General features: G+C 38.7%; 2 protein-coding genes across 7 annotated transcripts in view; one reads left to right on the plus strand and one right to left on the minus strand.

The window, feature by feature from the left end:
* Positions 1 to 9,595: 9,595 nt before the first annotated feature.
* On the plus strand, positions 9,596 to 11,879 carry LOC755526 (transcription intermediary factor 1-beta). Its single transcript, XM_030985024.1, has one exon. The coding sequence runs from the start codon at positions 9,623 to 9,625 to the stop codon at positions 11,447 to 11,449; it is 1,827 nt and encodes a 608-aa protein (XP_030840884.1). The 5' UTR covers positions 9,596 to 9,622; the 3' UTR covers positions 11,450 to 11,879.
* A 2,532-nt stretch (positions 11,880 to 14,411) lies between these two features.
* The window catches only part of LOC581495 (trinucleotide repeat-containing gene 18 protein), a 44,104-nt gene continuing 31,020 nt past the window's right edge, over positions 14,412 to 27,495 (minus strand). For 2 of the 6 annotated variants that reach the window (XM_030984136.1, XM_030984139.1), the window contains 10 exons: positions 26,984 to 27,164; positions 25,106 to 25,240; positions 24,278 to 24,610; positions 23,261 to 23,602; positions 21,482 to 22,747; positions 20,454 to 21,109; positions 19,829 to 19,904; positions 19,258 to 19,382; positions 18,020 to 18,184; positions 17,147 to 17,347 (listed from right to left, as the gene is read on the minus strand). In XM_030984136.1, coding sequence (XP_030839996.1) covers positions 17,147 to 17,347; positions 18,020 to 18,184; positions 19,258 to 19,382; positions 19,829 to 19,904; positions 20,454 to 21,109; positions 21,482 to 22,747; positions 23,261 to 23,602; positions 24,278 to 24,610; positions 25,106 to 25,240; positions 26,984 to 27,164 — 3,480 coding nt within the window. Of the gene's footprint in view, positions 17,348 to 18,019; positions 18,185 to 19,257; positions 19,383 to 19,828; positions 19,905 to 20,453; positions 21,110 to 21,481; positions 22,748 to 23,260; positions 23,603 to 24,277; positions 24,611 to 25,105; positions 25,241 to 26,983; positions 27,165 to 27,495 lie in introns of all 6 variants that reach the window. The other 4 variants (XM_030984135.1, XM_030984137.1, XM_030984138.1 and 1 more) reach the window with 4 other exon arrangements.

The raw sequence follows: 27,495 nt of genomic DNA on the forward strand, positions 1-27,495 counted from the left end.
TCTGAAGGGGCATAGGGACAAATTTCGTAGAATTTGGAAAAATGCCACTTTTTGCCAAAATGGCAAGGGATTAGTAAGCATTTTGGCTAAGAGTAGCGTTTTTTCAAATGTTACGAAATTTGTCCCTATATGCCCCTGCAGAAGCGAAACAAGAATCATACTCCAAGGGACGTTTATTGTGAGGAAATTAACCTATTAGAATATTTTCACTTTTCTCACAAAAAGTCTTAACTAACTCTTGCCATTTTGTCCCAAAAGTGGTGTTTTTAAAATATTCACAACATTTTCCCGTGTGCCCCTTTCGATGCCAATTGGGAGTCAGAATCCATGTTATGGCATGTAGGGACATTCATTGTGAGGAAACTAGCCATATATACAGTGTGAGTCAAATTTCATCTGTCAGTCATCAATGAGCTAACCTGAGAAAGTGGCATGTAACTTTGCCAAATTTGACCACCTGTTACAATACCACAAACAATAGCTGTTATGTCAGACATGTCAGACTAAACTAATATTCTAGAATAGACAATGGTATGTAATTTCCCCCAGCTTAGCACACGTTCATAAAAGAATTGCATGCTTCCATACAACATCATCATTGCCTTTGTCTTCCTGGTAATGCTACAGCATGTCTGACATAGCAACTTGTATGTTGCTATTGTATTTCTTATTGTAACAGGTGGTCGACTTCGGCAAAGATACATACCACTTTCTCAAGTTAGCTCATTGATGACTGACAGATGATGTCACAAGGGGAATGAGATCTGGAGGTTTTTGGGGTGGGGCTTAGCAAGTTTGAAAAACAAATATTTAAAAAAATATTTAAAAATCTATGAAACAAATTCAGAAGTTTACATATCAAAATGTGAGATGTATGCAGGACTGCACACCAACAGGAATACACTCGTCTTTCGATGTCATTGGCCCTTTAATCCCAGCATATCACATATAGGCATCAAACCACACACAAATGATACCAAATGATTTGGGATAAAACACTCTTTCATAAGATTTATAATAATTTACTGTTCATAGATAATTTTTTTAATAATTGGTAATTTCCTGGGTGTAAACTTTTTTTTACTCACACGGTATATACATAATTATAGGCAAGGGTCGCGTTAAGTTGCGTTTTTTGCGTCCTGGACTCACCCAAAAACCAAATCTCACGCACAAAATTCCCAGGTTGGTTTCCGGAAGCTGGAGAAGGATCTTTCCCATTCATATTCGCATCGTACACTGATTATAACTTCAATGATTTACGCATCTATCCTATTTTTCCATTTTAACTATGTGCATGAGACTACTTTCGTTCGGTATATTATCAGAGCAGATTGAAAACGGAAAAAAGAAAATCAAAATGTTGACTGACAGTTTGTCTTATGCGCACCTGTACAACTGTATGGAGTGTTTTAAGCCAGATTCTGGCAATAAAAGTGGGTAATTTTCTGAACAAATTAGGCTTTTACAATCGCTTTTACGGAACTGATTTTATGAATCAACAAACTGCCAATTCGGAAACTTTGCCGACATGCTTGACGATTCCTCCGTGTTTTTACTTCTCGCATTCCCTAGCATCCGAAACTCTTTTTGTTTTAAATGGTATTTGATTTCCTTCTTCATGAATTCACATTACAAGATATTATCACAATAAGTATAGAACAAGATCTTCGATACAAGACACTTCATGAATTACATCAATCAAATTATGCATGATTGTACATTTTTTCTTTCATATAACAGTTTATAATCAGAATAACAATACAGGAAGGTATGAAGTTACATAGTCCCACCCATTCACACACTCGCACACCTTCAATTCGCACCGAACAAATTAATGACACCCCCCCCCCCCCGCCCCCCCCCTCTAGCACACCCACACCACACCCCCTTTCACACCAACACACACACCGCATGCAACCTGTTCCGGTTTGTCCACCTGTACAAGAGAGAGAGAATTAAAAAAATATTTAAAAAATACCCACATCCATTAAATTAAAAATGCATCGATTTGTTCCCATTACTGTAAGCGCATCCCAAGTTTTCCCTTTTTGAAGTCTGTTTTGTATTCCTAGTCTCTGTAATCTTTCAGCATATGTACTACTTTCTGTACAGATGGCAGAGTTCCTTGTTTTCTAGAAATAAAAAATGATATATTTTACTAGAAATATGATACAATGTATTACAAATATTCTAGCAGTATTGCTGGATATGCCCATAAAAATGGGTTTCCAATCATCACTGTGAAACTACTGTATAATAAATGTTTAGAATGTTTAGCGCCACGACAATCCAAATGTACAAGCCTTTGGCAAAATTAATTTGACTCTAACTTGACAATGGTTTTTGTCATGGGGGGGGGGGGGGGGTAACAGAAATAGCATTCAAGTTTGACATGGGCATAATATTTGCTCTACAGACGCTTGACAAAATGAGATCGAATTCTTCTTCTTATCGAGTCACTCACAAGTCCCGTCCAGTGCTCCACACAGGCTTTGGCACGGCAATTAACGGCTTCCAGGTCATCTTGGGTGCATGGCTCTGGCAGGAGTGGGCAGACTAGCAGTATTCACATGCCGTTTGTTCGTCTCCTAGACCCCACCTCTTCATTAGGACTCTGCATCGACCGTAGCCAGTTCTTAGGCGGTTGAGGCTAAGCCAGGTAGGCCAAGTCTCACTGGAGCCGGTTGCGAGGGATTCCCTCGGGCTGAGGGAGAGTTTATGTGGAGTGGTCTGAAGGTGGTTAGACCACAAAGTCATCCTTTGGTTGTGAGGGCTAGTATTAAGAGGCTCTACAGAGTGCAGAAAGCTGTGTCTGGATTTGAGCCGCTTGCCCACTGGCTGTTGTTCGAAGAGTGGGTGGAGTGGATTGTTTTCTTGTTTGTCCTTTTCTTTCTGGGACAAGACCAACCTTCTGACGTGTGGAGGGGCAATACCGCAGAGCAGGTAGATGTCTTCTACTTTAGTTGGCCTAATGCAGCCAGTGATCGCTCTGCAAGATGAATTTAGAGCTGGGTCGATCTTGGGTGCATACTCCGCAGCAGAGAAGCAAAGCGCGAGGGCTGTCGTCCGGATTGTTCTGGCATCAGTCCCCCAGTTGGTGTTGGCTAGCTTCTTGAGGATGCTGTTGCGGGCTCCAACTTTTGCCTTTGTGTTGGCAATGTGGTTCTTGTAGGTATAGGGAGCGATCGAGTGTGACGCCTAAGTAGACTGGGTTGGGAGTGTTTGGGAGATCGAATTGTGATTGGGCGATCACTTTTGGGACTTTAAACCTCAATTTGATTGTCTGTCAAAGGTCGGTGGGAATTTCCAGTACCTAAAAATAGCCTGCCAAACTAGATACATACAATTATTATGTATATAGTACTTAATGCAGCACTATCGTAAAGGCAAAGCGTTTACATATTTCCTGATTTCATATAACACCTAGGTCGATACGTACAGTAGTTGAGGGAAAGAGGTGAGTGAATTAAAATGTCGGTGTCATTTCCCCGGTCATTTCCAAGAGAAATGCTGTGACATTTTTCAATACTTTCGTTTTACATTGACGTATATAGACTATATTAGGCAGACTTCCAGACACTTTTGAGGCATTGTTTGTATCTGGTTTATAATAATTTCCTTAGACGGAAATGATTAGACTGGGTCTAGATCACTGAACTCTATGCTTACGTGGTATAGAAGTTAGTAGTCTCGATGTCTTTGAGGTGATTAATGGAGAGCGATTGAGCTAAGACCAAGATGAGAATAACAGGTGTTTAGAATCATGTTGGTAAACCATGTAAAAACAGGCTGCAACCCCTGTAAGAAAACAGATATATGAAACCAGACCATAAGACATTAATGTGCTTGATCGTGAACCCGGAAGTAACGTTACTTCCATTAGAAAACAGAAAACTTGTTATCTTATTGATATCGCTCATAAGTATAACTTCTCAGTGTTTGTTTGTCCTGGTATGTTGTTGTGAGTTGAATTACCAAGTTGTCATGCATTATTATTTGTACATGTTAATCATGAATACACATGGGAAATATTTCAGGTTATTATGCAATTCTTAATATAGCTAACATTTCAGCTAATGATTCTGCCAAACCAGAGCAATATAATTTCCTCTGTACAATCATGATAATTTTTTTTCCTGTGTGCATAAGCATTGCCCTGGGAAGCGGGGGTGCTGCAGCACCTCTGGCAATTCTTCAGGGGGTGCGCAGCACCCCCTGCAAAAAAAATTGTCTGATATATTAAATGTATATCATTATGCTTCGTGTACGAAATTGTCACACAGCCGACTGCCACAAATGACGCCTTTTTTCTTCTTCTTTTTTAACTTTTTTTCGCAAAATCATATCAGATGTATCCCTCGAAGAGAATTGTTTATTAAATGTTTGTATTCATCATATAAATCTTCATGAAGCTTTCACACATTCAATCAAACAGTATTGTTACCACAAAAAAACGTTAATTGTGAGGAACATAATGACATAACCGAAGCATGTTTTAGTATTTGTTTGTACATGTCAGGTGCTACTAAGTCATAAATATTATGTTAACTGATACTTCCTCACAAATTACATTAACTTTTCAGGACATAATGTTCACTGTTGAAACCTTCAGGACGATTTATTCGATGAATGCAAAGAGTGGCATAAACAGAATTTCGCCTTGTCACACAAAACGAGACAGAACTCTTCATTTACAAAATCAAATTAATATGATTTAAATTCAAGGAGCAACATCAATAGTTGAGTTGTTGAGTTGAGTTTATTGATTTCACATTTCACATGCAGAAATAATACAGATAACAAAATATACATAAAAGACATATTGTTTCATAATTTAAAAAAAAGAAGATTATATTAATAGTAATCATGGGTGTCGATCCTGGGGGGGGGGGGGATGGGGGGATATATCCCCCAATATTTCAGGTGGGGGGGGGGGGTGGCCTGTACAACCATCCCCTCCAATATTTCACCATCAACAAAAAAAATGAAGAGAGAAATTAACGATGAGAGCCCGCTGAGAGTAGTTAATGGTTATTACTCGCAAGATGACCATCAATATACACATTTTCTATCTCATTTTCATAATACATACATATATAAATAGAAAACGAAGTAAATAAGACAACCGTATATGAGACAAGAATATCACATGACTTTTGGCCAGTTCAATCTGAAGTGATTTTTAAAGCTATGACTATGTGGGGTTAATGATGCGTTTTTTTCATAATGCAAGTAAAGTAATAAAATATTGTATCATTGAAGAGAAAGACGGTTTTGTCCAAATGGCAAAGAAAGCAACAAAAAAGTGTTCCTCCCCCCCCCCCAAGCCCCTGAACGAAATATCTGACGACGTAATTTTCCAATTTCCGGGGCTCAATTTTTTTGTTGCTCATCTGACCGTGATTAAATGCCTTAAAACTCCTAAGCTTCCGGGGGCTCTGCCCCCTGGACCCCACCTAGGGCCCTAAGGCAGACGGCTGGATGCTCATCTGACCGTAATTTATTGCCCAAAACTCCTGAGCTTCCGAGGGCTCCGCCCCCAGGGGCCAGGACCCCACGCCGATTCGTGACCTATCAGTGTCACAAATAAGGTATCAAAATATGCTCATCTGACCGTAATTTATTGCCCAAAACCTCTGAGCTTCGGGGGGCTCCGCCCCTGGACCCCCGCCGAGAAAAATTCAGCAGAGCCTGCATGTAAGAGTGGGGTGATGGGGATTTTTTTTGTCTACCCCCCCCCCCCCCCAACAAAAAAAAAAAGGATCCGTGCCTGCTTCTACCTCTTGGTTGCTTTGATCTAATGCCGAAAATATTTTGGCACCTATCATCCCCCCCCCCCCCAACCACGGATACAAATCGACACCGTTGATAGTAATCATTCACGTATAGCTTGATGTCAAATACGCATTCTTGCTTTTTGAGCAAAGCCTTGTGAAATTAATATCGTGTATATATATTTTTTCTGCTTGTACCATGTTTTAAATTAATACACAGACTGTATTACTTCCTTGATTTTATCTTTTAAGATCAAACTGAAGGGCATGAAGGCATGTACAGTGGAAAATTATTCCAAGCAGTGGGACCAAAAGTTGATATTATGAACTTACTTACATCTAGATGAATATTTCTTCTCCAGAACTAAACCACATTTCAAATCATTGCTGGTCTGTAAATGAATGCTCGAATATGATTAAATGCCTACAAGAATACAAGATAATAAAAAACCAATAAATCAACTGAGAAGTAAGATATAGGAGGGATGCATTCACTTTCTTACTCTCTCGCAAACTCTTAACTCTCTGAGATTCATGCCATGAGTAATTGAGTTTGAATAATCAAAATATTGTTCATCAATCTATGACGTAACATCTTAAACATTTTGTTGAATTATAAATAAATTATGCAGTGTTGTTTGAATGGAAAGATAAACACCTACACACGAAACATCTTTCTGAACAATTGAGAACGTCCTGTAATAAAGTTCAAGCTATGTTAAAGCTGGTACTATTTCATAAATGTCAGATATGTTTTATATTTATTGTGTTCCTGTCTTTTTAATGATTGTGAAGTGGTGATCACATTAAGCTAATAGATGTAGAACAATTAAATTTCTTAAATTGCGAAGGAAACCATGGATAAATGGGATAATTTTGATATATGCAAATTATGGTTAGACGATATTGGGCGGGAAGGTCAGCTTGCTACAACTTCTGGAAAAATTACGGGAGTTCAAAATCGACTCGCCGCTATGCGGCTCGTAGACGATGATACGCATGATAGTAGATACCAGGAAAACATCATTTACGGGGGTTCAAAACAGCAAAAAAAAAAGCCTCGCCGCTTTGCGGCTCGTGGACGATGCTCCGCATGTTAGTAGATACCAAGAAAACATAATTTACGGGGGTTCAAGATAGCAAAAAAAATCGCCTCGCCGCTTCGTGGCTCGTAGACGATGCTCCGCATGTTAGTAGATGCCAGGAAAACATCACTTACGGGGGTTCAAACTTCAAAATAGCAAAGTAGATGCCAGGAAAACATCACTTACGGGGGTTCAAAGTAGCCCCCCAAAAAATCGCCTCGCCGCTTTGCGGCTCGTGGACGATGCTCCGCATGATAATAGATGCCAGGAAAACATCTTTTACGGGGGTTATAAATTGCAACAAAAAAGCCTCGCCGCTACGCGGCTCGTGGATGATGCTCCGCAAGTTAGTAGATACCAGGAAAACATCACTAACGGGAGTTCAAAATAGCAAAAAAATCGCCTCGCCGCTTTGCGGCTCGTGGACGATGCTCCGCATGTTAGTAGATGCCAGAAAAACATCACTTACGGGTGGTTCAAACTTTAAAATAGCAAAGTAGATGCCAGGAAAAGTAGCCCCCCCCCCCCAAAAAAAAAAAAAAAAAAATCGCCTCGCCGCTTTGCGGCTCGTGGACGATGCTCCGCATGATAGTAGATGCCAAGAAAACATCTTTTACCGGGGTTCTAAATAGCAACACAAAAAGCATCGCCGCTACGCGACTCGTGGATGATGCTCCGCAAGTTAGTACATGTAGATACCAGGAAAACATCACTTACAGGGGTTCAAAATAGCACCAAAAATCGCCTCGCTGCTTCGCGGCTCGAGGACGATGCTCTGCATCGTCATTGGGTCAAACTCTCCCCTTGGCAAAAAGCTAGATCCGCCCCTGTGTATACGTGTATATATATCTCAGCACCCCCGGTGAAAAAATCGTTCCCAGGGCCCTGTGCATAAGTACAATTATGTTTAAAGTACTGCTTTTTATACTTCATCAGCTTTATAAGGATTAATACAAAATGTTGCCTACTAAGTTTTAGAGTTGTTCAAAGCCTAAATTCTATGTCAAAAATAATGTATGTTTATCAACATCTGCATCATACCTGCATGTAGATCGCGGATCATGTTTTTTTCGTTCAAATTTTGCGAATTTGTATACTAGGTGTCAATTTCTCTTACTTAAAGGAACACAGATAAATACTCTAGATAGATAATGAGCACACGTTTGATACTCTTGGTATAAAATTCCAAAGCAAGTTTATTTCGCTCGATGCATGCACAACTATAGGCCTACAATAAATTGTGAATCATCGGGGGTGTTTCACCAAGACACAGATCGCTTTAAGATGGACTTAACTATGGCAGACCGTTTATGCCACTGTTTGCTCTCACCATTTACCGCCATTGGTTTCTCAAAGGACGTACAAATCATGGTAACAAATGTACAGAATTTATATTTCTTGATAATTCATTATTGAAGGAAAAAGTATTATCTAAATATCATAATGTTGAGAGCAATCGGTGGCATGAATGGCCTGCCATAGTTCAAATCCAACTTAACTCGATCTTAGTCTTTGTGAAACACCGCATTCGTTTTCCCAAAATCTCCGGTATAAAAAGGGGTACTTTTCACGCAACAAAAAGTCCGGCCCGTATTGACTTTACACACCGGAGATGGGGGGGGGGGGGGGTGCTTTCAAAAGGAGGGAACATGCATACGCGTACCCTAAATAACACTGAGTGGGGGGGGGGGGGGGGGGGAACACCCCCTGGTATGACATCATCATCAATACATGACACTTGGTTTCAGTTTAATGAAGAAATAATGTCATGATTATTTCCCCAATAACAAAGTGCTAAAATGCGAATGGTAAATTATTTCTGAGATTTGTATTTAATTTTTTGTTTAATTTTCAACGGTTTGCCTTTAAACCATGCTTGGGCTTCAACTGATGCAATGTATTATGACTTGTACAATTAAGATTTTCACAAAATGTCTACTAGCATGACTAGTTGCAATACAATCATGTATAGGTGTTTTACTCTACATTATTTTGTCACTATATCCACCCAACCCTGGTGTATAGTGAATGGGTAACCGGTAGGAAAAAAGGCGTGGCATAAAATAATGCTTGTATGAGCACATTATCATGGAAGGTTGGCTAAAGCCAGAGTATGACTACAGGGTCCTCAGTATACATATGAGTCTATCTGGGTAAAGAAGGCATGATATGATTATTGTTATTTTTGTTGATATAATAATTATCATTGTCATTATCATTATTAATTTTGTCATTATTATTATTTGTCTTTTTTTATTGTTATCGTTATTATTAATATTAAATTCATTTTATTATAACATTCATCATTACTATTATTATCATTATTATCATAATTATTGATATCATTATTATTAATATTATTATTATTATCATTTACCCATTATAATGTACAGTGACCGAAGAGCGACAAAGGATTTGACACAAATTTTGTCAATGAACAGTGAGCAGTTCTGCACAGGAAAAAAATAGTGAAAAATATTCGGAGCTCTGGCAGATATTTATTTTCCTATTGAAATGATATTTTATCACGTGAGCACCAATTGACCAATCATGTATTTAGAATACTCATGAGTATTCATAGAAGGGATATAAAACGAAATATCATATCCAAAACTGTTGTGCGCGCGCGCTATATTCTGTATGGGAATGGTGTGCGGAAAATGAAAAAACAAATCTCTTTAACATCAGATGAACCGAAGCTACACTCACCATTATTTTTTTTTCCTTTTCCTTATCTCGTATTCCTGTAGAATTCGAATCATGGCTGATGCATTTAAGAATGTCATTGTTCAGAGTCTGGAGTGTCCTGTATGTCTGAATACCTTCACCGATCCCAAGATCCTATCTTGTTCTCACACCTACTGCAAGACATGTCTGAACAACCTCTTGGAATTCTATGGTAACGACCAGATGCTTCGATGTCCTGTCTGCAGGGCTGAAACCCAGGTCCAAAACCAAGATGTCAACAAATTGCCGACCAATTTAGCTTTGAAGTCTCTCATAGAGGACGTAAAGAATCAATATCAGTATTGCACACATTGTAAATCCGAGGACCAACCCCAAGCTGTTGTCTACTGTCAAGACTGTGGCATGTATTTCTGTATCGCTTGCCACAACAAACACTCTCAGTGGCAAAACTTCATCAATCATGAGGTCTTAGCGATGAGTGAGATCCTATCAGGGAAGGTGTCAGTACGTAGGTACCGTAAATGCAGGAAACACCCAAAAGAGGATGAGGAGTGCTTCTGTTCCGTCTGCAGGAGATTTGCTTGCTTCAGATGTGTTGTCATTGAGCATACAAAGGAAGGACACGGGGTCATCGAGGCAGCTGTCTATGAAAGCAGCCATATGAAAAGTATCGAGGACCTCAAATCCAAAGCGGACAAGAAAAGCTCTTGCTTTCAGAAATACGTTGATTTCATTGATGAACAGAAGGAGCATGTGAGCAATGTTCAGAAGCAGTGTACAGACGATATCAAAAAAGCATACGATGATTTAGTCCGGCAGGTGACAGAGAAGAAAGAAATCCTCATTGGCGAAGTCAATGGTAGGACCGAAGGAGTAAAGAAAGAACTGGACGAAATGAAGAAATCGGCTGAGGAGCACATTACACACTTGACCACCATAGCTGACGTGGTAACCAGTAGGACAAAGGTACCGTCAGATACGGATGCTTTGGCTGCACACGACACTCTATGTCAAGACTTACAGGAGGCCTTGAAACAAGAAGATCCTGACTACAAGCAGCCGAGGCAGTCGATCAAGAAAGGAAAAAGTGTCAGTTTTAAGAGAAACTTTGAAATGGACGAGCTAGGTCTTGGTAAGATCGTAAATGCAGTTGCAAAGATCATCGCTTTGCCTAATGAGGGTAGTATGAATGCCATGGTTAGTACGTCAGACGATAGGATGGCAGTAGGATGTATTACAGGTAACATGGAAATCTTCTCTGCTGATGGTCAGCATCAGCAGAAAGTCGTCAAGGAAGGTTCGATTCTTGGAGTAGGGTTCCTCTCTGATGATCGGTATGTTATACTTGATGGCTCAAACAGTATCGCACTGTACACACTAGACTACACAAAGTTGAATGTATCTTTTGAGACTCTGGGACACGATGAAGGTGGATTTACTAGCATAACTGTAGACAGTGATGATCAGATCTATGTTAGCTACAGGAAAGCCAAGAAGATCCAGGTATTCTCACCAGCAGGTGGAAAGGCGATCAGGGAGATACCATGTGATGGATATGAACCTCAGGAGATTAGTAGTTATAATGATCACCTGATCACCCATGCTGGTTATACAATACGATTGATTGACAAACAAGGAGTTGTAAAATATAAATTAAAGAGATTAGGTCATTATCTACACGCGGCTGTTTCTCAAGGGAATACAATCCTGATATCCACGTTGAATCACAATGCAGGTTTGGTCAGCATTGATGAGTACACTAACGAGCTGAAGCATGTCCAGAACCTCGTCAATGATTACAAGATTGAGAAGCCTGAGAGAAATTGGTACTCTCTCCAGCAATACCGATCAGGAGAGATCGCTTTCTGTACTGCTGATAGACTCTATATATTCCACTGAAAAATTGGATGACCTCCCTGCTCCTTCTTAATCGCACTGTATGATAACACTATCTTCAGGCACGTAGGAGGACAATGAGGGAGGGGTGCGAAATGTGCGACTAGTCCTCTTTTATCTGGTTAAAAACAGGCAGGCTAAACAAATGAGAATAACATCACATTTTGTTGAAAAATGGACCCATCCCCTATTTCAAAAACCTCCAACAGGCCTGGTTTTTCTGTGACATCATAAATTGTATATAACATCCCGTGGAATCACTTATATCTGAAACTAGGTGAACTAGAGTTCTGGTGACCGTTTCAGAAATGGCATTTCTAGATCATGTTAATCAAGTTGAATGATTGAACCTTTATAGATTACAAAAAAGTAACTTTCTTTTAATATACTACTGATGTGTTTATCTTTCAAGATTTTGTTGTCGATGATAACTCTACATAATTCATAATTGTGAATCTCATTTTTTTGGTAGCTGTTGTAAATATATAAATGATGTAGACTCAATTTAATTGTGGACTAAAAGATTATTCACAGTAGGAGATAATCATCATATTTATTTTGGAAACTATGTGATCGTATTACCGTATAATATTTTCTCTCAAGTATACTTTAAAGGGACTTGGTAACAGTGAAAAGATGAGAGAAGATGGTGCTAAGGTAGTGACTTTAATGCTAGATGTACAATTACAGATAATCTGAAAGTTTGAGTGAAAACAGACCATTATAAATGATAAAAACTATATTATTACAATTTAATTACATTTTATGTGAATCGTCACAAAGCAATAAAAAGTCTGTCTTTTGTCTTATTTTCATGGAAAAACGGTTGGGAAAATTGAAAAAATGTTTGGAGAATTTACTGTTAATCACTGTTAGAGGATGTTGCACAGTGACGCCTTCCTAGAAAACCATTAATATCTTTATGGTTTGAGAATTTGTTCAGGATTTGTTGCATGTTAGAGGGTTAGTACAGGAGAAGGAAAATAATAAGTAACATTTCATATCAAAATTACGCAATTTTTTAATCAACCTTCAACAATGTTACCAAGTCACTTTAATATTCTTGATCATAATTATATATATGAAAACGTTTTCTTAACAGTTTATAAAAATGTTCTTATGTTTTCTTTTTATCATTGCAATTTATGTTTAATCAAAATAATCAATGTACAATGTTTCAAGCTTTGATTTGTACAATATGTATTTGATTTTAGAGAAAATAATCAAAAATATCCTGTTCACCCCAGATGGATGATAAAAATAATAATAAAAATTGGCCCGACAGAAAATGTGGGATTTTCGACCAAATATAAAGAACTATCCTGTTAAAGTTTTTGTCGAAAGGTGATCTTTCTTTTCAAATTTCCATGAAATTTGTCCTCGACCAGCTGGGATTAAGTTCACCAAAGAGTAATGAAATAATATGTTCGGCCTAAAATGCTGATTTATAACCCTTCCAGTGTTTGTCGATGATTGATTTTTTCAAAATATTCGATTCCGGATCGATTAAAAAACATGATAATCGGCCAGATTTCTTTTTTTTTTTGGGGGGGGGGGGGATCTCAAAATTGTGTTCTTCAATTTTTTTTATGACATTGATCCGCCTTTTTTGACCAACTTGGGTTCGAAATTACATGAACTTTTTCTTTAACTCATTTTTTTTTACCATTATGGGTTGCGTTTAGCCAGGATTGATGACCAAACATGAAAATCTTATTGACAGAATTACATTTTGTCACAATCGGACAGTTTATATCCGGGCAAGAGAAATCTGCCCCACCGGTATACCTGTTTATGCATGTACAAAACTCAGCCACGTAGAAATTCAAGAAATATATCTGGCCCGCCTGACAAAATGATTAGGAGCCCCTGGTCTATTAGGGTCTAGGCGATCTAAACTCTTTAGGTTGGTCTCTTGAATATTGTTGTGTATTAGGTAGGGAGCGCGAATAAGATCTTAACATCAAGTATATTGAATTTGACTTTTGGTAACCCAGAAGATTCTAAAATCTTGGGAATGAATTGACGATTGATTTTTTTTTGTCCTCACTGCAAGAAAACTCTTTGTAAATCCTAGACGAGAAAGTATCATCAACCTGACGGTTAATTCGAAACCTTAGTTTATGAATAAAAGATGACATATTCTTTAACTGTATCTCTGATTTTTCTGAGCAGTTATGACAAAAAGAAATGGAAACAAATAGAAACGGGAGAGAAAGGTGGGGGGAGAGAGAGAGAGAGAGAAGGGAAAAGAGAGAGAGAGAGAGAGAGAGAGAGAGAGAGAGAGAGAAAGATCTTCCTTTAATACAATCCAAATTCTCAATTGAAAAATACGAGTTTTTTAGTAATCATTTTCCTATTCCTTCTTCTTCACATCATAATGCTTCACTTTGATTTCTTCCAGAATCTTACTTCTCAATCTAGAAAATGACTACTTCTGCCATAACTTGGAAGGGGCCCATTCGCCAAAATTGTCTGCTTTATATTTATGCAATTCTATACTGGTATACTGTATTTAGATGTGGCAAGTTAACAAATGAAAACTGCAATCAAAATTCTACTTGAAGTAAAGGTAGAGTCCGCTTAGTCAGGTGCCTACAGGAGTCTTTGGTCCATTTTTTAACGATTCATTTTAACTCCACCGTGGGTCTCAATTCACGTGTAAGAAAAAATTTAAGATATCAGACTAACCTCCTTTGTTAAAACTCGATAAAAAAGAAGAAAAAAGTTTCAGCCTGGCTAGATTTTAGGAAATTACGGGCTTTATGTGTGAGCCTCGTAATAAAATCACAATTATCCTTTATGCTCTTTCATCAAAAAACAAATTGACATTTCTCATAGTTTTATGGGGACAAGTTTTTTTAGACATAGATTATTATGGGTCCCTTTTATAAGATTTGTGTCTTATCTCATATAAATAACATAAATAAACAAAACGCAATTAAAAAATCTAAAATACACAATATTTCAATTTGAAATAGTTTATTTTTTGCTTAAATCATCTCTCCACATGGTACAGTAGTTGTTTAACAATTCTCAACAAATATATCGCATTTTCAGTACATCTCCATCAACACTGTACACACAAAAAACACCATCAAGCCTTTGCTATTTATAGTATCTCGGGTCTTCCCCATGGCATGTAAAATATATATATCACTATTTACACCTGATCTTATAGACACAGTAAACAACAATAACACAACAAAGTAAAAGATTCACATCATAAAATTTCACAAATTAAATGATTTTGCTTTGTTTGATTCAATTAACATTAAAAACACAAACGATAGTATAAGATCTAAACAGTGGTTCTTTAAAGAGTAAGAAAAATTCAAAACCCCAGAAGAAAAAAAAACTGTGGATGAAATGAAATACCTAGAACACAAATGACAGCCGTAAAAAAAAAAAGTCTCTTAAAATGGTTCAACATTTTCAAAACAATGTTAAAACATATAAAGTTCACTAAAAAAAATTAACATCCTTAGATAATACATGTAAAGATAAATAGGATGGAAGTACAGTACATCAAAATAACATCCAAACTGAAACAAATCCACATGATGTTGCTGCTTTTCAATAACATTTTAAAAAGAAAATGTGACGTTTCATTTCTAGTGTACTTACTTACGTCTTATTTTTCAGCCCCCAAAAGAACATTAATAGAAATTCACAATAGCAATTGTCTGTCTATATCAATGTAACTTCCTCTCGAGTTTTACATATTAAGACATACATGTAATTTATCATTTTGAGCAATGTATGTAATCATTATTCATAATCATTCATAATTGTAATTGTAATCTTCACAAACTGTGATAAAATTCCTATCCAATGACCAAATTTGAAAGCATCAAGAACAAATTCAGCTATTTTAAAATTTATTCAATTCGGCAGGACAGGTTTAAGCTTTTTAATGCTGTTTCATATCAAATAGTATTGTTGGATTTTCATTTATGAATAAAATTCCAATAATCGTAATGGTTACAAAAATTAATAAATAAATAAAAATGAGTGAATGGATCAAATGAAAATCAGAAATTATGTCCATACCATTGGAATACCAAAATGCTAATACGATGATATAAGGCAGAAACGATATGACCATGAATAAACACTTTCATAACCCTTTCCTATATAACTAGAGTTATAATAGTATAAAATAGGTCAAATACTTATAACTGTGCTAATATTGCACTTTTTCTACGAAATTCTCTTCATGTCCGTAATACATGTAACATGTACAAGTGGCAAAAATGATACATTTGTACATGCATCTTTCCTATTTCTTTGGCTCAGTGAAAATGGATAACATCCAAAATCCTCTTCCAAAAACTTAAATATATACATATACAATGCCATATCTTGTGAACCTGCTAACTCAGCCAAAGAAAAAATGGTTAGCTTCATAAAAACTCTTTGCAAAATATCTCACTATCTCCAGTAAAAGAGTCTTCATTTCAATTTCCAGTATGGCAAAATTTCATACCTTTTCTCTCTAAAACAAAGTGATAGACTCACAGTACTGTAATATAATATAATAAAATTATAATTGCTCCATTGCACATATATCATCATCATAGGGTGGAGGAGATATGTGCTTTGGAATTTGACAATTATTCAAGATCATCGTATGTCACATAATTGCAATACAAATCAACAAATATATAATAACATTATTTGAATTCATACTTTGTGTAATTTTTTCAGCGATCGTGAGCTTGAAACTCTTAGTTTGAGACGTTGTTATATCCAAAGCATCATGCTTATCAATTTATAAACAGAATTCACAATACTGAGAAACATTAATCTGTCAATGCCATCAAAATATGAAACTCCATGCTGTTAACAATTAATCATACAATTCCTACATGACGTCATGATCATCTAAATATAAATTGAACAAATACTAGTACTTTCTTGGAGCAAATACTGTCAAATTTGGTTTGGTCAAATCCAGTGTCACAATAAAGACATGGGCAGACTGGCACTTCAATCTGCGAGTTCCAGCGCGATTAGCCGACTCTGTCAAGATCTACTGGCCTCTTTGTCACAATGCCAACAACTCTTTAGAAAATGATAAGTTGATTCTCTCCATGTAAATTATGATTTTTCTGCAAAAGTGTCTTCATTAGCATACATAAGCATAGCTTCAATAGCATAACATTTCAATAACATGATCAGCGACATTGTTGAATGTTCATCTTTGTTTGAAGTGAGAGTGGGACCACTGCCTAGGTCTCACTTTCAGATATCAACTACACCGTCGTAGGTAATAGATGTTGTACTGATGGGTCTCTCTTCCGGACATACCAAATGGTCACTCCGTAATAAAGCAGATACGGTGTGACCACTCCCTGGTACACATGTACAAGTTAGGTATTAGGTTTCTGACCGCTGTACTGAGGGATGTCTCGCTGAATGCATGTAATATGAATGGTCAAATTAGCATGGTAGACAGATATGAAATATGGTGTGACCGCTCCCTGGTACACAGGTATAACTCTAGTTGTTTGAAGTCTGACCGCTGCACTGCGGGTTGTCATGCCGAACATATATTGTACAAATGGTCAAATTAGATTAGCAGATAAGTACGGTGTGGCCACTGCCTGGGTCGCAGATACTGGCTAGGAATTAGATGCCCCTGGCCCTAACCACTGCATTGAGGGATGTCTTCCTGGATGTATGGATGGTCAAAGGTTAATTGGCAGACACGGTGTGACCACTGCCCGGGTCGTACGTCCCGGCTAGGTAGTAGATATCACTTGCCTTGACCATTGTGTTGAGGGACTTCTTAGCGGAGACATATTGCTTGTACTCGTCTAGCGACAGCACCTCGCACTTGTGGGAGATGGTCTGGACATCGTTCTCGTCAACGTGCTGAGACAGGTAGAGCGCCATCTGTTGAAGAGAAATAAAAAGAGTAAGAATTATGTTGAATATTGGATTGATGTTTACCATTGATGTAGCAGTGGCCAGCAGTTCTGAGTCTTAAGAACGCTAAAAAACATTGTTTTCTGTAAGTTTTGTATACTTGGCTCCATCTAAGGCCAATAAAATATGGCCTCAAAGCTGGACTCGACTACTACGCTGATGACTTCACTAAATGAGATAAAAACCTTTATCTAATAATCTAATAGAATTCACTTGAATAGAACAGAAATATTCAGTCACAATATATGACTTTATACTTTTAGTTTGAAAACATCTTCAGGTAAACTTGAATTTTTGGGGTAAACCTGAAAACCTGATACAGCATTAATCAACATAACTACATGTAGTTGGGCTCTAAAATTAGGTTGACATATAATATTTTATTTTACATATATTATCCAATAACGTGGGTATAACTACCAAACTACTTCTGACTGGATGATACATTTAGAATATATATATAACTTTACATGTCTCTTTCTGCATGCTCAGTCAAAGTGAAGTCCTTTTCAGTGTTAGAAACGGCTAAACTTCACAAAATGACATAAGAACTGCACTTATCCCCAGGGCACATTTGCTTTCTAACCATCACAGACAAAATGGCCGACCTCTGGGGCGTGTGCTGTCCAGCATACATACCTTTCCATCATTGGGTTTCCGCCCCCCTTTGGTCTCCTCTGGATGATAAAACCACTTGACTCGGACCACCATCATGCCTCCCCAAGACTCCCACATACTCTCGATGCGGCCAATGTAAGGCAAGTGAGGGCGCCCTGTCGATAGGAAAATGGCACACTCGCCAACCTGCATAGGGGAGACATTGTCATTTAGATATTTTATTACTAAAAGACAGACTTTTACAAATTGTTTATGAACCCACTTTTTTTCTTTCAACTGTAAGCACCAATATTTTCTTCTACAATTAAAATTGTTTAGCAAATAATCATGCAAATAAAATAAAAATGCACATATTGACAAGGTATCAACAAGCAAAAAGAAAAATTGCAGTCCTCACGAATTATGATGTTTACTTTATTAATCCATAATTGATAATCTTTATAAAGACAAGAAAGGGAGTTACAAAAAAATGCAAGCAAAGTATAAAAGCAGACAGGATAAGAATTTGAAGAAGAGGAAGAAAAAGAAAAAGAAGAAGATGAAGATAAAGAAGACAGAGAAGGAGAAGAACAAGAGGGAATGATCTGATTGGACAAAGGAATACAAATATGTGTAATGAAAAAAAAAAAGGTCCCATATCATATAATAATAATAATAATAATAGCCTAATAGTCCACTCCAAATTTTATTAAACCGAAATGGAAATTCTTTTTGCCCAATTGATCATGAGCCCGGCAGCCACTGAGCAGCGCCAGATCAACGTTGCTCTATCCCTTATTGTTGAACGCCAAACAAGGTAGCAACAACTCCCATCTTTTAACATCTTTTGGTATGGCGCGGCCGGGGTTCGAACCCACGACCTCCCGGTTGTGAGGCGGACGCTCTACTGACTGAGCCAACACTCCGGTAGTTGTTGGTGTATGGTGTACTTATATCAAGCAATTTTGAGAAAATGATACAACTGGGATGTTTCACAAAGACGATGATCAACTTATGTTGGCAGGCCATTCATGCTACTGGTCGCTCTCTCTGTTGGTCTCTCAATTATAATCTTTAGATATTTTCCCCTTCACTATAAAATAAAGGTCAATTCTGTAAATTTGTGACCACGATTTGTACGTCCCTTGAGAAACCAATGTCAGAAATGGTTAGAGGAACTAGTGGTATGAACGGCCTGCCATAGTTCAAGTCCAACTTAAGTTGTTCTTATTCTTTGTGAAACACCCCCCCCCTAGTTTAGCATGGAGTGAGCTACTTACTCTAATGATTTCCTTATCTCTGATGATAGACTTGTAGAAGAGTTTACGAGCCTTGCCCTTGCTTCCTCTCCTTTGGGTTGCTTTGCCTAACCAACGCCAGAACTGCCGAGGCGGAGAGAAGGAAGCTGAAGAAAAACAAAACAAAACAAAGATTATCTTTAATCAATCAATATTATCAATATTTTTATCAAGTATAGAGTAAAAACATAACAATGATTAAGTTCTAATACCTTATATTGAATACCGGGTAGTTGAGAAAAAAAAACTTATTCAAATCTAAAATGTTTTCCCTCACTGAAATTCTTATCTTTGTTAAAGTCAATCCATGAAGATTTTTTTTTCAAAGTGACATGCTCCAATATTTGTTTCTTCTTACTTTTTCTAATCCATTCACCATAACGGATAAAATATTCAGCTGACATACAAATCCCAGAATTTATGAAATGAACAGACTATAAAAACTGTAGATGTAAACTATTATTTGGTGCAATTGACACCATGGTAGACCATTAAAACTTTAATTCTCTTCAATTTTGACATTTTTTCACAAATATTTTACTTCAACACATACCTTGCGCATTACTTGATGACTGAGAACTCTTTTTCTTCTTCTTCATCTTCTTCTTCTTTATCAAGGTATCAGCATTCTAAAAAAGAAAAAAACGTAATAATAATTTTTGACCAACAATGACCTTCGCATCTCCAGTCAAGCGCCTTAAACCACTCGGCCATGACACTCCCATGCATATTCTTGATAGTTATTTACATGGGCAAGATCATTCAACCCCGGAAGGGTCAGAGGGCAGAATCTGTTCCCTGGAATTCACTGCGATATGTTCAAGCATAACTTATTTCTGTAATGCAAGCTTGTGCGTGTATCCATCCAAGAGGATGTCTGAGGTACCTACAAAAGTACTATTCATGACTTCAGAGTCCAGAGTCTGGTGCATCTTTTGATACTATATCTATAACATTTCATAGGAGAGGTATTGGAGTATTGTAGAAAACATGTACAACCACACATAATTTGAAAACTGATAGTGTTTAGAAATCTTGGATATATGATGAAGTACGATACAAAATCCAAGATAATTCTTTGATCAAGAATAATTTCTACAAGTTTTTCATAACAATATTCAAATTCAAATGACACGACTTCTTTTGCTAAGATTTCAGAATGGAACCTTGAGACAAACCTTTGTATAGTGATCACTCTCATCGTCACTGGAGTCATCCGAGTCAAATCTTCTGAGGGTTCCACCAAGACCTTTTGGATAGTCTGCTTCATCAGGGTAAATCTCTGACGAATACACTGTCTCGATCTCTACTGTGCACTTGGCTTTGCCTCCCAGCTTCTTCTTGGGCCCTTTCTTCTTGCCGCCAACCACCTTCCTGTCGGTCGACAGCCCTGATGAGGTGAGCTTGGTTTTCTTGGCTTTGACGGCGAAGGACTTCCCCTGACCCTTCTGCAGCATCTTCTGGCTGAACTTCGACGACGATGATGATGATGATGAAGCCATCCCTTTCAGCTTCTTCAACTTCTTCAGCTTGGTGAGTTTGCCCATCTTGTGCTTGAGCGATGAGCCACTGGATTGTTGCATTTTGGATGACAGAGAAGAGCCCTTCGAGCTGGATAGACCCTTCGAGCTGGATAGACCCTTTGAGCTGGATAGACCCTTGGCTTTGGTTTTGAGTTTGAGCTTGGATTTAGTTTTCTTGGTGAGTAGCTTCCTGGATTTCTGATCGCCGGTTTTCTTGAGCTTGGGTACGGACGGGAGGAAGACATCATTATCTCCCTCTGAGATGGGATGGACATGGTCATCCTTACTGCTTTGGGACCTCCAGGAATATTCTAACAAAAAAGGAGAAGAAAATCATCATCCTAGAAGTACAAGAATAATGGATGCCCATCATTTCTACAACAAAAACCCTACATAATATTTCAATGTCTTCCGTCTATAAAGCATACATATACTTCTTCATGTACTTCTATCCAATTTTAACCAAACAAAACATGTACATGGTAGGATATCTACAACTTCTTCATCTAATAAAAGATCTAAAATTCAATTTTGGGAAATAAAAATTCAAAACAATAATGATAAAGAGAATCATGACTAATATGAATAATAAAATACATTTGTCTCTCAAGAGCCCTAAAGAGTATTAAACTCATAACACACCCTTCTGGCTTTAAGGAAATGATTAAGTCTGTGGGACATACCTCTCCTCTTACCATCCATTCTATCGTCCATATCGTCAGCCTTCACCAGTTCCATCTTCCATTCCGTGGTAGAGCTTGTCTCGGAAGGTCTCCTTCGACGTTTCCGTTGCACCATGATGGGCGATGGCTCAAAGTCCACCAGAGGAAAATCCTGTGGAAGCATTCGGATGTGATCCAGAGGAATCCGTCCAGAGTCCCCGTCATCAAACTCGACCGTGGTGAAGTTGGCGTCCAGGGTGGGGTTCGGAGAGCCCTTGACCACCGTGCCTGGGTAGAGGTACTTGTACTGCTGGCTCCAGTAGGCACAGATGCGGGTTCCCTCCGGGAGGTACCTGGTGGAAGATGGCCTGACATCCGCGATGGCCTCCTCCAGGATCTGCTCTTGAGAGAAGACATGGGGTCTACTGCCCCGCCCACCTTCAATCACAACACCATATACATCAGGCGGCTGGATGGCTCGTACGTTCCCTGCATGGAAAAGACCATCGATGGGTATCAGAACCCGGAGACCATCTTGGAGTTCTTCTACGGATAGCACACAATTGCGTGGCGCTGGTGTGGATGGTCTCTCCACCAACGAGCTCAGAGGAACATTCTCCCCATCACTGTCACTACTGTCTGTGGTCTCCTGCTCAAGGGCCTTCAGAGCCAACTCTAATGGATTTAACTTCTCTTGAGTTGGCGTCGTGTCCTTCTTCTTGGCTTTCTTCTTCAGCTTTTTCCTCCTCGTTTCGTCTTGGAGTTGTCCATCGTTGTCCTCTTCATCCTCCTGGGCACTGAGCCTCGTTAGTTTCTTCCTCATCTGCAGAGGATCGGTCTTGAGGGCATCCAGGACACTACCAATCTGGCTGATAATCCCACCCTGGTTGGTGGACCCTCCTGTGGTCTGCCCCAAACCTGAAGATTCCACCGCCTTCATCATCCCTGGGGATTGCAGGATCTTCCTCTTGGCAGGCTCCACCAACTCTGCTTTCCTCTGGGGGCTGATATCCCGAGACTGAACTGGACTGATGTCGCTCAGGAAGATCCTCTCACTCCTGCGTCTACACCAGCTCCTCTCATCAAACTGAGGGGCATATGCCGAAGATGACGGATGTCCATGATTGGGAGATTTGCGATGACCAGTCTTGTTCTCCTTCTTCATGTTGGTCTTAATGTTGGTAAACTGCTTGGCTTTCTTGGGCTTCTCACCCTTGGAAGACATACTTGATGACTTGGGTACTCTGTCTGCTTTACTCACTTTCTTCAATTTCTTCACAAATGTCCCTGAAAAGATACACGGTAGAATAGAAAGAGATAAGTCACTCATTTGGGAGGTTGACACATCATATATCATTTTAACATATCTTACAAAACTTTCCCAAATCCTTGTATAGTATACTTTCCAATGTCTGCATTAGGATGTCGCAATGACTACCTTTTCCTAGATCTTATATTAATGGCCCTCAAAGCTTTACACCTCTTGTACACTTCCAATGCTTTTCTTTTTTGCTGTTTTCTTCCAATCTAATATAAATGTAGTGTATGTTACAGTACCTGACTGTGTAAAACATCCAAATACTTCATCATACCGTCTGCAAAGAAAGAATGCTTTCTGCATACAAAAAATATCATTTCAAAATTTATCTCACTATTTCTATTAACTTGTTGACAAAATACATTTTTTATTGAGATCCAGCCATATGCCATCAGAATTACAGAAGATATATGATAAAATAATGAAACAAAAAACAAACTGTTGATGGGTGAATCAAGCCTAGAAACAAAAAAAGCACTCACTTCTCTCACCATTCGCGGACATCAGTTTCTTCTTCATGACCTTGATCTTCTTCCCAGCGACCTTGCCCGTCGTCCCCTTCATCCCTGATGACGTTCCTTTGACCCTCCCGGTGCCATCCCGGTGCATCGATGATGACAACGCCAGTGACTTGGTCTTGTCCTTGATCTTCTTCTTCTTGACCTTGGTGGGCGTGGCACAGCATGATGAGGATTGGTTGGAGGAGAGCTCAGCCAGGAGGGCGAGGCCCTTGTGGTTGCTCCAGCTGCTCCCGCTGGGTTGGGAGGATGCAGTGGTGGTGGTTGCCGTGCTGCCGTCCTCCAGGGTGGAGTCACTGTCTTCTCCTGGTGGTGGAGCAAGATGCAAAAAGAGGGTTAGTCAATAATAATAATAATATTGAGCTTTTATATAGCGTTTAATACATCTCGGACCTCTCTAAGCGCTTTACAGATATACTATTACCCCGGTCATTGGAGTCAGTGCTTGCTCGCACACACTGTGTGCACAATCTACACTCCCTGGGGGGCAATCCAGCCAGGTGTTACTTGACGCTCAAAAACTGTTTGACCAACAATGACGGTCGCATCCTTACCATAGACATGTGAGATGAGCAAACCAGGTTTCAGTTTATTTTCTGCACCTATTTATGGCTATTACAAAGCTGCAAGGAATTAGCAATACATAGTTGGCATTTAAACATGATATGGGATTTCAAATTTTAAGGTCTGTCTCCTCATGAAACCAATCATATTGTACCATGACAAATTGATTTTAATAAATGAAAATTGCAGAATAGAAGATCCTTCAGAAATACTCATATCACCAAAAAGGCTTTTAAAATTTGTGAATGAACATTATGTCTCTGCTGTCTGTTTGCTTTTCTATGGACCCATCATCAAATATTTGATGGGTAAACTATCGATTCAGAATGGCCAGAATTGCTTCTTCTGATTTACATCACGTTGTAATAAGACTTAATGTAGTGGACAACATCTATTTGTATTTACTCTCTAACTTACCATAGACATGCGAGATGAGCAATCCAGGTTTCAGTTTGTTCTCTGCACTGATCCTTTCAAGCTTTGAAGTAAGCTTTGAAGGTGCTGCTGCTGCCACGTTTGGGCTGACGCTGACAGCGGGAGAGGTTGCCCTGGTGACCGCATCTTTGGATTTGTTCTTCTTCTTCTTGCCAGACTGTAAGCCAAGCTTACCCTCTTTGTTCTTCAGCTTCTTCACCTTGGTCTTGATCTTGGGTGATTTGGGAGGTTTGGTGGAAGCTGAAGATGGGGAAGAGGGCGTGGTCTTGATGGGTGTGGTCTTAATGGGCCAGATGATGCTACCGGAGTCTGTGTCTGGGAGTTCAAAAAGAATGAAACAAACATTACCCTGCATCTTCTAGTTGAATAAAACCTGGAGCCAAATTGTGGAGGTTTCAGTTGCTTATTCACTTGACTTTCAACCATGAGGTTAGAGTTCATATAAGAAAAGAAAATAGCAAATCATTAATTCTACATTTGCCACTCTCCATCAGGGTGTAAATAGGTGCCCAAAAAGATTGAGCACTACCGGGTACTTTATACTTCAGCTGCTTTGCTATAACCAGGGGTAATAAAGATGGAGCACTACAGCTATACCGGTAGTTGTAGATAACAGCATAGTTTACAATCATTACTAGATACTGGGTCTGAAGTCTAAACAATAAACAGTGGAGCATCAGGAACTTCAAGTGTGACAGACATGAGTGCTATATAAGAACCCACTTTTAACATTATCAGGCAAATCTACTCAGGCAAATCATACGTATTGGTACCAGGTAATCACTGAGTTTTATTTGAATAATTAATTACCTGATGTGAAAGGGTCGTGACTGGCAAGATTAGAAATGTGGTTTTTCTTGGATGAAGACTTGGAGACATGTTGTTTCTTGGAGGAGATGTCTGATCTGATGGGTGATCCCGTGCGCTTCTTACCACTCTTGGAGCCTGTGATAATACGTACGATAAGTACCAATACAATAATGCCATAAAGCCCTACTGCACTACAGCTACTTGTGCCCTCTATATAGCAAACAATGCCTAATCGGTGCCTGTTGGTCCCCCATGAACCTCTTTTTCTTATGTTAATTGACAGCTGATTTGATGAGGTAACCACATGTCAGTGACCGTGCAGAGAGGTCTAATCCTCCCTGGCCAAACTAGTGCAGACGGGCTTTCAAATATAGGGATTATAACCAGCCCAAAGAATGAGATTAGTGTCTAGATCAACCAGTGTATATTTGGAAAAGCTGAAACTTGGACTAAACTAGATGGAATTCGACTGCGCGCAGTCGAAAATGATGCCTCCGTTATAGAGCAATTTTACAAACCAAAACAGAAAAAAAAAATTGAATTCACGTTCAATGGTAATCCATTGACAGGTTCTCAGAATATTGTGATTACAAGCAATTTCTCATATACATATATGACCCTTTGATCTTTGACCTCATGACCATAAAATCTACTCAGTTCATTGGCTCTGCAAGATGTTCTGAGTTAAATAGTAATCCATCTGTCAGTTCTAATGAGAATGCGTTCACAAGCTATTTTTGCATACATAATGGGCCCATGACCTTTGACCTTATGAACCAAGAATCTACTCAGTTCATTGGCTCTGCAAGTAACAAACATGACCTAATTTTGGCATGAATCCATCAATCGGTTCTTGAGATAACGCGATCACAAGCTGTTTTTGCATTCATAATGTGCGCTGTGGCCTTTGACCTTTGACCTACGTGCTCCAAAATCTAATCAGATTGTCTTCCTATGGTGATACACACTATCATTAAGTTTGAAGTTTTTACATCTCCAGTGGTTCTTGAGATATCATGATAACAATCTCAATGTATGGAATTTCATAAGTTGACCTCTGTGACCCTTGACCTTTGACCTACGTGCTCCAAAATCTAATCAGATTGTTTTCCTATAGTGATACACACTATCACTAAGTTTGAAGTTTAAATCTCCAGTGGTTCTTGAGATATCATGATAACAATCTCAATGTATGGAATTTCATAAGTTGACCTCTGTGACCCTTGACCTTTGACATACGTGCTCCAAAATCTAATCAGATCGTCTTCCTATGGTGATACATACTATCCTTAAGTTTGAAGTTTAAATCTCAAATGGTTCTTGAGATATCGCGCTAACAAACTCAATACAAGGAATTTCATAAGTTGACCTCTGTGACCTGTGACCTTTGACCTACGTACTCCAAAATCTAATCAGATCGTCTTCCTATGGTGATAAATACTATTCCCGAGTCTTAAGTTTAAATCTTAAATGGTTCTTGAGATATTGTGATAACGGTCAAACGGGACGGACGTACGGACGGACGGACGGACGGACAACCCGAAAACATGATGCCTCCGGCACCACCTTCGGTGGCGGAGGCATAACAATGGTATCAGTATTACTACCAGGAGGAACATATTTTGATACTAGTAAATATATTAAACAAAGAATGTCTTGGTGTGAGTATACTTCGGTGGGAGTACTTTTACTTGAGAGTTTACATGAACAAGAGAATACTTTGGTGCAAGTACAGTTGTTTGGGAACATAACATACATGGGTGAAACAATATTTCTTATGTTGACAGCCAGAAGGGAAGAAGCAAATAGTTAAAGACATCATAATGAGACCTTCTGGCTTTCGGAACAGAACTTTTTGTACATTTCCTCATGACTCACCTTTGACCTTCAAAGCAGTTAGTTGCCCTTCCGAGCCAGACTTGAGAGAAAGAGATTTAGTGCCAGTCTTGTCCTTCTTCTTCTTGAGGTGAGGTTTGGCTTCACCAGAGACAGAGACAGAGACTGAGAGTGGGTTCCCGTTGGAATCTACCTTGCTCTTCAACTTCTTGCTCTTCTTGCTCTGTGGTAAGAACACATTGAGGGAGGATTATAAGCAACATAAGCAGAGGGCAAGAAAACTTTTACCTTACCCTTTTCACGTGGAAGTATGAGAATCATGACTGGATGGCAAAAAAGGGGTTTCGTAATAAAAAGAGTCATTGTTTGACAAGAAGTGGTAATACCAAATGAAATAACTGACTCAACTCCTTTCGCTCTGCTTCAGAATCTACTGTAAATATTTTCCTACAAATACATGTATTTACTCTAGTAACATGTGGTATTATGAAGCAACTTTGGTGTTGACAAATAGCATGTCAATGGAGAGACCAATGGAGATCATTCATTTATGT

Source organism: Strongylocentrotus purpuratus, unplaced genomic scaffold, assembly GCF_000002235.5.
Source record: "Strongylocentrotus purpuratus isolate Spur 01 unplaced genomic scaffold, Spur_5.0 spur5_scaffold_14, whole genome shotgun sequence".
Taxonomy (NCBI): Eukaryota; Metazoa; Echinodermata; class Echinoidea; order Camarodonta; family Strongylocentrotidae; genus Strongylocentrotus; species Strongylocentrotus purpuratus.

Excerpts from the sequence above, each read along its gene's own strand:
- LOC755526 (XM_030985024.1), top strand. The coding sequence starts at position 9,623 with ATGGCTGATGCATTTAAGAATGTCATTGTTCAGAGTCTGGAGTGTCCT.